The sequence below is a fragment of the Colobus angolensis genome, unplaced genomic scaffold, assembly GCF_000951035.1.
Source record: "Colobus angolensis palliatus isolate OR3802 unplaced genomic scaffold, Cang.pa_1.0 Scaffold506, whole genome shotgun sequence".
NCBI lineage: Eukaryota > Metazoa > Chordata > Mammalia > Primates > Cercopithecidae > Colobus > Colobus angolensis.
The window spans coordinates 483,304-493,908 of record NW_012118555.1 but is presented as its reverse complement, the minus strand read 5'-3'; the positions used below and the strand labels follow the sequence as shown (position 1 = coordinate 493,908).

Genomic DNA, 10,605 nt, shown 5'->3' with positions numbered 1-10,605 from the left:
AATAAATAAATAAATAACCCTTCTCCCATTTGCCCTGAGAATACTCACAAGTGGCACTTGAGGCTATAGCGTTTACTCAGAGATAATTTTCCAGGAAATCTCTATTTTATTATGATTTTTGCATTGCTCTTGTATATTGACTTTGGAAACAAAATACATTATTCTGTTTATAGCATTCTGCTTTTAGCAGTGGTATCTCCATTTACAGAGTATAGTAATCCTCGATTGCTGAAAATGTCAAATGCTAGAAAATGTAGCATTCCCATGCCTGATGTTAACTTCATTCTCCAACAGTTGTTGGCTGAAGATTCATTTGATGGATTCGGTTTTTCTGAAATAGACGATTCTGATGTCAGTTCTGTTTAGAAATAACTCCAAGAACATTTTTTATATTTTATGTTCACATTGAAAATCAGTCAGATTTGCTTCAGCCTCAAGGTGTGTTTATGTAAAATTAAATGAGTGCTGACAGTGAGTCGCATTTTTTTTTTCTAAACAGGAAAAGGGTTAAAACACATCATTCCCAGCCCCTTCAACTTCTCCCCATGGGAGAAATTCTGGTGCCTGGAAGTCCAGAGGAATTTCAGTCTCCACCCAAACCACCCCCAGCCCATCTGTGTGACACCTCTCTTGGCCAATCCCTGCTCTCCCACCTGCAGGGGGTCTGCGTAAGGGAAGCTTGCTTTGAAATTGGCAGGTGCAGAAGGTAGAAGAGGGGGTGTCATTCTGACCCATCTTGACTTTCCCCTTCCTTCCACTGAGTGGACACACAGGATTTCCCACCAGCTCTGTCTGTAGGTGCTGCTTTGTGCTGGTGAAAAACGCCACACATGAAATGTTCACAGCAGCGCTATTCACAGTGGCCAAAGGAAACAGCCAGTGTCACCAGCTGATGGCGGGATAAACAAACTGTGGGCTAGCCATACAATGGAATATTATTCCGCCATGAAAAGGAATGAACACATGCTATGCTTGCTACAACATGGATGGACCTTGAGGACGTTTTGTTAAGTGAAATGAGGCAGTCACAAGAGACTACATATTGTGTGACCCCATCTACATGAACTATCCAGAACAGGCTAATCCATATAGTGACAGAAAGCAGATTGGTGTTTTCCTGGGGCTGGAGGGAGGGAGGAATGGGGAGTGACTGCTTAATGGGTAGAGAGTTTTCTTTTGGGGTGAAGAAACATTTTGGAACTAAATAGAGGTGGAATTTGCACAACATTGCGAATGGACTAAATGCCATTGAGAGAGTTAGTTTTACATTATGTGGGTTTCAACTCACTAAAAACGAATGCCACAGACCCTCTCCCCAGTCTGGGCAGCTGAGCCTCCTCACTCCACACCCACCCTCCTCTGCATCTTGCAGATAGGCCCTTCACCCTGGTGGTCTGCAGGGCTGAGAGAGACGTGCCTTCTCTCTACCTGTCACTGTAGGAGTTCATGTGGGAACTGCTATGTTTCCTGAGCACTCAGGATGAGTCAGTCTAAGCACTTCCCAGCTGTGTGACGTGGGCCGGACGATACTTACCCTGGCAGCCTTCAGCTTCCTCATCTACGTATGTTTACAGGGTTAGTGATGATGAAGTAAGATAACGCAGAGAGAGCTCTTTGGTAGTAGGCATATGAAAATTGCAATCATTTTAATATTCTAAGCCCCGGGGATTACTAGGACAAAAAAGAAAAAAAAAATACATGTTTTCTTATTTGATGCCACAGCTATAAGCCTCCTGTCTACCAGGGGGAGCCGTCTGCAGGAACCAATCATTAGTTCTCCCACTTGGGTCTGTTTTCTGAACTCTTTCTTCTGCTCCTCCACCCAGCCGTCCCCCAGTGGGGTTTTTGGAGAGATGTGGGAGCCAGCTCCACTTGATCCTGGCCCACAGCACTGTTAGGTACCCTGCTTGATGGCTTGATGCTGTTTTAAACTCTAAACCAGGAGTCAGCAACCTTTTTTCTATAGAAGGCAAGAAAGTAAATATTTTATGCTTTGCAAACCATACTTTACTTACAAAAACAGGTTATAGGCCAGATCCATCCTGCTGTCTGTTTTTGTACAACCTTTGAGTTAAGAATGGTTTTTTACATTTTTATTTATTTACTTTTATTGAAAAAATTTTTTAATTCAATAGAGGTAGGGTCTTACTATATATGCCCAGGCTAGTCTCAAACTCCTGGCCTCAGGCTTTTATATTTTTTAATGGTTGGTTTGAAAAAAAAAAAAAAGAATGTGGAACATGTGAAAATAAAATGAAATTTAAATTTCAGTGTCCAAAAAGAACGTTTTATTGGAATACAGCCAAGTTCATTCATTATGTATTATCTGTGGCTGCTTTTGAGCTGCAATGGAGAGTTGAGTAATTGTGGCAGAGAGGATTTCACCCACAATGCCTAAAATATTTATCATCTTGCTTTTTTTTCTTTTTTCTTTTTTTTGACAGAGTCTCTCACTCTGTCGTCCAGGTTGGTGTGCAGTGGCATGATCTCAGCTCACTGCAACCTCTGCCTCCTGGGTTCAAATGATTCTCCTGCCTCAGTCTCCCAAGTAGCTTGGATTACAGGCGCGTGCCACCACACACCCTGCTAATTTTTTATTTTTTTGGTAGAGACAGGGTTTCACCATGTTGGCCAGGCTGGTCTCAAACTCCCGACCTCAAGTGATCCACCTGCCTTGGCCTCCCAAAGTGCTGGGATTACAGGTGTACTGTGCCTAGCCTATCATCATGCCTTTTAAGAAAAAATTTGCTAACCCTTGGTCTAAACAAGTCAGTGGTTAAAATCACTCATGAGCTCATGTTTGCTGAGTATCTGTATAGCTATTTTATGTGTATATATAGGAATCTTTTGTTTGCTCATCTGTAAAATGGGGATAAGAGTACCATCTCATGACATTGTGAGGACTGAATGACTCAGAACATGAAAAGCAGCTACAATAGTGCCTGGCATTATAAGCGCTCAAAAAACGTAAATTCTAATTATGCATAGACTTATTAATGTATAGACACAAATTCAAATAAATACAGAAAACAAAGACTCTTCCCTCCTCATTTATTTTGGAATGTGCTGGAAACAGCTTGAAACATCCCTTTAATAGCTTCCTGGCTTCACGAGTGTTGGATGACATGACAAATTCTCCTTCATGGAAGGTACAGGTGAACCAGAACCGGAGGGGCATTTGGGATCCTTCCTTCTTCAGAAAGTGCGACTGCCTTAAGATGCATGTGGTTTTCAGTAGAACTGGCCCATGTTTCTTGGGAGTGAGGTGTCCAAACCACTGTTCATCCATATTTCCTGAATGATTTGCTCCCTGCGCTCAATCCTTTCTGCGAGCTCTGCAGCTTCTATGGAACTGTAGACAGGATATGAAGTCCTACAGAACCCCGACAGTTCCCCTGGGAAATCAGACTCAGAGGAGTCCTCCTCCTCCTCTTCATCCTCGCTGTCCTCCTCGGCCTTGTCACTTCCTGGCACCAGCTGCTCCCTCCCCAGCTGCAACTTGCGGAAGTCCTTGGCACAGGACTCTCTGATGACCAGGGCACACAATGTGAGGGCCAGGCCGATGCCGACACTGGACACGAACAGCAGGGCAGCTCTCTCCGGGTGGGCTGCAGGAGGAAGAGAACATGTCAGGAGCTGGGAGGAGCTGGCAGACTCCACCAACGCCAAGTCCCACAGAAACAGATGTCTGCCCAAGCAGGGGGCTAATGAAGAATGCCAGCCTAGCATCTTTGAGACTGTCTACACCAAAATAATCATATATCCCCACTGACATTTTTTTTAAAAAAGCTTTTGAGCCTATGGAGTCAATATATGTATGTGTAGGAGAAAAACACACAGCAGGGGGCTCAGGAGCCAGACTCCTCTGAGTTCAAACTCAGGTCTGCCACTCACTAGCTGTGTGATTTGGGGCAAGTTTCATAATCTTTCTGTGCCTTAGTTTCCTCATCTGTAAAATGGGGCATATAGTATCTTCTACCACAGAGTCGTTACAGTGAAATGAGTTAATTCCTAAAAAGCTCTTAGAATATTTACTGACACATAGTAAATGCTCAATAAAGTGTTGCTATTAGTAGTAGTAGTAGAGGTAGCTCATGAAGAATTAATTTATGTGTGAAGTATGTATGTGAACCTAAGTAATAATATAATAGATGTTAGCAAAACTTAATTCTATTCTTTTTCAGATTAAAAAGTAAATATAAATATACAGTCATCCGTTGGTATCTGTGGGGGACTGGTTCCAGGACCCTACCCCTACACTCCCAGGCTACCAAAATTCACAGACGCTTGAGTCACTTATATGAAATAGCACAGAATTTGCATAAAACCTAAGCACATTCTCCCCTATTCTTTAAATCACTTCTAGATTACTTGTAATAGCTAATGCAATGGAAATGCTAGGTAAGTAGTTGTTATCATGTGTTGTTTTGGGAATAATGACAGGAAAAAAAGTCTGTACATTTTTGGTATAGATGCGACTATCTATTTTAAAAAGATATTTTCAATCTGAGATTGGTTGAACCCACAGATGTGGAACCCATGGATACAGAAGGCCAACTGTAATATAAAATACAAAAATATGCTGGGTGTCGTGGCTCACATCGGTAATCCCAACACTTTGGGAGGCCAAGGTGGGTGGATCGCTTGAGCTCAAGGGTTCAAGACCAGCTTGGGCAACATGGTGAAACCCCATGTCTATTTAAAAAAATACCAAAATATAGCTGGGCCTGGTGGTGTGTGCTTGTAGTCCCAGCTACTAGGGAAGCTGAGGTGGGAGGATCGCTTGAGCCTGGGAGGTCAAGATTGCATCACTGTACTCCAGCCCAGTGAGTGAGACCCTGCCTCAAAGAAAAAAAAAAAAAAATCAAAATAAAACAAATAATATAAATATGTGTATCATTTATAAATATTAATAATATAGTAAGTATCATAATACTATATTATTGTAAGGAATATACAGATAGAAGCCTGTATATTGTAAGTAATATGCAGATCGAAGCCTCATCTCTCCTGGCTTCATTTTCATCTTCCTCCCCTTTGAATTCCCCTCCTTTCCTCCCCGTCCTGCAGCCCTCCTCTCCCCCGAAATCTTTGAGCCACTGTCCTCTCCAAACCCTCTCCTTCTGTGGTGCTGTTAGGGCTTTCAAGGTGGGCCGCAACTCAACTTCTCTGTCTTGGAAAACATAAACTTTGAGCCCCACTGGCAGTGATGCTGCCGACCTCAAGGAGTGCTGAGTGTGAGGAAACGGAATCCCATCCATTTATAGTCTTTTCCAGCCACCCATGGTCAGGCCAGGGACAGATCTGGACAGAAACAATTCCATCCAGCTCAAGCCTGAGGTACAATGGTCATCCATGGCCCCCTTCCCTCCTCTCCCAGTGGTGGTATTGTGGGAGGGGCCAGGTACCCAGGGCAGACAGAGTAGGGCGCAAGAACTGGCTCTGCCACAGCAGAGCAATCAATTCCAGCAGTCGATTCCACCAGTGACTTGAGCAGCAAGTGAAGGAAGTCCATTGGGGACGTTTCAGGTTCCAAGAAGGGAGCAGGTTGCCACAGCGGGTAACTATGGACTTGCTACTGTACCTCTTTTTTCATATTTTGAGGATGCCATGTGGACTGAATTAAATTACCCATAATCCTTAGAACATGAGACATTCTCTTCATTGGTCAATACATAGCCCTACTTCATGCCTATGTAATGAATTATTTTTAATACTGTAATTAGCACCAGTGCTATGAACGAGCACCTGTATAGCAATGAGGCCTTGACCACACCTGTGTCTAACCTGTGCTTCTCCATCCCCCAGCCTCCCCCTTAAGGTGACTACCACCTGAATTCCATGCTCCTTACTCCCCTGTTTCCTTTTTTATATAGTTTTATTTTCCATCTCTATGTATTCCTAAAATTTTATTTAAAGGGTATAATATTATAGTCAGTGTTGGAAACTTGGTGTGTTTTCTTTTTAACTTAGTATCATATTGCTGTATAATATTTCATTGTCTTGACTATAATGTAGTTTATTCATCCACTCTCCTGCTGGTGGGTTAGGAACTGTTTATTCACCTGCTCTCTTGCTGTTGCCAGGTTTCTGCTTTTGTGGATGATCATGAGCATTCTTGTAAATGTCCCTGGTCAACACCTGTAAGCGTTTCTCTTGGGTACTACCCTAGGAGGTAATTGATGGGCTTAGGGCATGTGAGTTTCAGTTTTCAGAACTACTGCCAACATGGTGTTCAAAGTGGCTGCAATGTGTAAGAAATCCTGTCAGTCCTCATCTTCTCCAGCACTTGGCTCACATAGACTTTTACATTTTTTTCCAATCACATGGGTATAGAATTGTAACTTATGATGATCCCCAGATCTGTACCTATCTTCACATGCTTATTTATTTCCTCTTCTCCAAATGCTGGCTTATGTCACATACCCATTTTTTTCTGAGTTGCCTGTGCTTTTCCTCTTACATATAAAAGATGGAGTTTTGCTCTGTCGCCCAGGCTGGAGTGTAAGTGGCATGATCTTGGATCACTGCAACCTCCGGCCCCCGCCCCAGGTTTAAGTGATTCTCCTGCCTCAGCTTCCCAAGTGGCTGGGATTGCAGGTGTGTGCCACCACACCAGCTAATTTTTGTATTTTTAGTAGAGACAGGGTTTGCTATGTTGGCCAGGCTGGTCTCGAACTCCTGACCTCAGGTGATCTGCTCAGCTTCCCAAAGTGCTGGGATTATAGGCGTGAGCCACTGTGGCGTGAGCCACCGTGCCCAGCCCAAGGATGTGTATATTTTCTATAGACTCTTGATGATCCTTTGACAGCAAATACGTTGTGAATATATATATATATATATATATATATATATATATATATAGAGAGAGAGAGAGAGAGAGAGAGAGAGAGAGAGAGAGTCTCCCTTTGTCACCCAGGCTGGAGTGCAGTGGCACAATCATAGCCTGCTGCAGCCTTGAATTCCTGGGCTCAAACAATCCTCTCACCTCAGCCTCCTTAGAAGCTTAGGCGAGGGAAGAGGCCATCTATAAGTACAGATGTACTACCATGCCAAGCTAACTTTTTATTATATTTTTTTGTAAAGGTGAGGTCTGACTTTGTTGCCCAGGCTGGTCTTAAACTCCTGGCTGAAAGTGATCCTCCTGCCTTGGCCTCCCCAAGTGCTGGGATTACAGGTGTGAGCCATGGCATCTGGTGTGACTATCTCCTGGTAGGTGCCTTATACTTTCACTTTCATTAAGATGTCTTTCGACCTTGTGACATTATCTGAAAAACAGGGATGAAACACTGTTCTGCTCCATCTTTCCTGCAGGCACTTGGTCCCCATCCTCCTCTCTTGCCCCCCTTTTCTAGTGAATGGCCAGATAGGAACTATTGCAGGTTTTATGGGCCATATGGTCTCTGTTGCAAATATAACAACTCTGCTGTTGTAGTGCAGAAACAACTACAGACCATATATAAACCATCTTTCCTGCAACCCCTCTTGTTGTAGCCAAGTCACTTGTGCAAACTTGGCTGGGACCCCAGGTTCAGGCCAGCCCAGGGCTCTCTCTATGGCCCCAGGCTTTACACTAAGGGCATGTCAACTGTTCGCTAGAATCACTTGGACTACTTTATACTTTTGTGACTCCTTTCTCTATTCTGTATTCTGGAAAAACAAAGTTCTCCTTGTGATTGAACAGAATCTTCACACTGTGTTATTGCTGGCATTGTTCTAAATTTAGCCTTGGTTCATCCCTGGCTGGACTGAATGACTTTAATTTGATCAGCTGCTGTACGCCCTTGGGAGCCTCCGAAGGAGGACCTATGGCCTTTAAGGCTCCTTTCCACCCTTAGATCCTGACTTGGGGCCAACACACGCTCCAGCTTGTTCATGTCCAGATAAGACACCCAGAGGCCATGGCTAGGGTTCCCCCTGTCGGGGCCCTATTGCCATTGAGAGGATCAAGGCAGCAGTCAGGGCCTTAGGGCTGTCCAGAAGAAAGCACAAAGTGTACCAGGTGCTAGTCTGACAGCACTTAGGGATATGACAGAAACCTTCTGTCATGAAATCAGATGTTGGAGACCGTGGGAACACATCCGAATCCACATCTCCGTGACTAGGTGGTGCTGATTTCCAGTGGTCCTTCCTGGTGGGGGATCACGTAGCTCTGACTCTGCAGAGTGTTGTTGTGTTTCTCTTTCAGTATGAGCTTGTCTGAGGCCCTAGAGTTCCTCCTTATGAAACAATGATGCCTCCCAACACAGGACATCCCAGGCTGCAAGACTGTCCCTTCTGCCCAGTTTCTGCACTCCTGTGCCCCCAAAGCCCACAGCAGGGCCTGCCAGAGGCTGACAACACATCTGTCACTATCCCAAGGGGATAGGGACTACAATGGAAATATTAGGCCACAAAAGGCATGCCTGCAGGCACATAGGACATAAACACCCAAAGCCAGATGTCAATGAAACAGTAATTGGGTGGAATGGGAGAGGTCATATTCTCATGCAAGACTGTCTAAATAAATAAGTCCCCTTGGGCACAATCTGCCAGGGGACAATGGCTCACGCTGAGCCAGTTAGTAAACTACTTTGCTAAGAACTTCCAACATACTTACACACACACATGCATGCACACACCTGCATGCACACACACACCCACATACATGCAGGCACACATACAGATACACACATACAGATACAGCAAACACACATGCATGCACACACACAAAGGCACACACGCATACACACGCAGACATACATACACATACAACACACATATACACACATGCACACCACACACATGCAAACACACGTGCACATGCACAGATACACATATGCACACATGCACACAGACGTGCACACACACATGCACACACACATACAGACACATACACAGATGCACACACACCCACACAGACACATGCATACACACATGCACACACACAGGCACCTACACACACACATGCACATGCACACATGCACGCATACACATCATTCCTCCTTTTCCATTTCTCTAATTTCCCATCTTTTTCTATGAGCTTCCTCAGACTCATGATCTTGATTCTAGAATGAATTCAGGGAGTAAGTCTGCATTATTGAAATGACAGTAAATTCAAACATTCCTACAAAGCTTTTTCAGTATTGAGAAAACCATCTTACAGATCATTCAAATGGCCCCAGGAGACACTGTTCACAAGGAACTCTTAGACATCCTCCTGTCCCTTCCATCAACCTCTGTGCTTCAATATCAGGGGACAAACCTCTTGATTTTGGTTTCTCATCTCCTTGTCCCCATGAACACCGGACTACACTACTGTGTCAAAGCCACTTGCAGCCTGACCTGGGAAATGTACTTTTGGATTCACTCCATTTGCCACCTATTTGGGTGGTTTGGGCTGGAAACGGCCCTGCTTACACTCTTGGCTCCCCGCTGCTCCTGCTTTGGGGGTGCCTAGAGACCTCAGCTCAGCCCGTGGGTCACATCCCCCCAGTGGGGCCAGGGATGTGACTGAGAGTTGTCTGGGCACCTCTCTCCAGCAGCAGTGAGGATGGAGCTCTGCGCTGTGTGACACTGGCTGGTGGCCACTGCCTGTTCAGGTCAAAATGGCCCAGCCTGATGTCCACATGCACTTCTGTGGCACACTGTCCTGCAGACCCCCGAGCATGCGCTGCATGTTTCCCACCTCTAGAGTGGCCACCCAGACAGTGACACAGACACACCAAGAAAACCCACAGGCAAGTCCAGAGGTGCCCGTTCCACTAGGACCTTGTGAGCCTCCGTGATTTGAGTTACGAGCTTCTTGTGGTGATTTCATTTAGCTAACATCCAACGCAGTGCATTTAGAGACTCTTTCTCTTGGACATTATATGGAGGTGTGGTCATGGGTTGCTGAGATCCATGTCCCAAAACATCCCTCAGTAAAACCAAATAACAGCTCATCAAGTCCTTACATTTTTAAAAATTTGACATCTTATAAATAGCATATATTGGATGACGATAAGGCACAGGAAAAGGCTCATAAGCCCAGATCAGCAGTCGTCATTCAACTGTACTGACTGTGCACCTGTTCTGTACCAGCACCACATCCTAGATGCAGGGACATGACACGAAATAAGATGACAAGGCACCTGCCCCTGTGGAGCTGAGCCTCTAGCAGGAGAGACAGTCACTAAAAAATAACTCTATCCTGTGGTTTCTGGGAATGACAGTCACATATAAAAGGATAGAAAGGGATGGAGGCAAGCTAATTTGGACAACTCAGGATCAGAGTGGGAAGGTGGCTGCATCCCTCAAAATTCAGAGTAGCTGGAGTGCAAGTCTTGTATTAGCTGAGCCGGAATCCTGGCCCTGCTGCTGTCCATAGTGTCCTCAGGCAAATGGCTCAACTCCTCTGACCACCGGCTTCAAGTGCAGAACAGGGGACCAGAGTCCCATCTTTCAGTGTTGTGGCTATGGACTGAATTGTGTTCCCCCCAATGCACTCATTAGGAGTTAATTAAGGTTAAACGAGGTCATAAGGGTGGAGTCCTAATCTGATAGGATTGGTGGTTTTATAAAAAGAAGAGATGTCTCTGTCTCCATCTCTCCTCCTCTCTGCCATGTGAGGACATAGCAAGAAGG

The 10,605-nt window shown here is 44.8% G+C and overlaps 1 protein-coding gene across 1 annotated transcript in view; it reads right to left on the bottom strand.

Moving 5' to 3' along the window:
* Window positions 1-3,021: 3,021 nt before the first annotated feature.
* EVA1C (eva-1 homolog C (C. elegans)) overlaps window positions 3,022-10,605 on the bottom strand; it is a 103,902-nt gene continuing 96,318 nt past the window's right edge. The window contains exon 8 of the mRNA XM_011960132.1: window positions 3,022-3,608. Within this exon, the coding sequence (XP_011815522.1) occupies window positions 3,232-3,608 (377 nt within the window). The 3' untranslated portion in view covers window positions 3,022-3,231. The remainder of the gene's footprint in view (window positions 3,609-10,605) is intronic.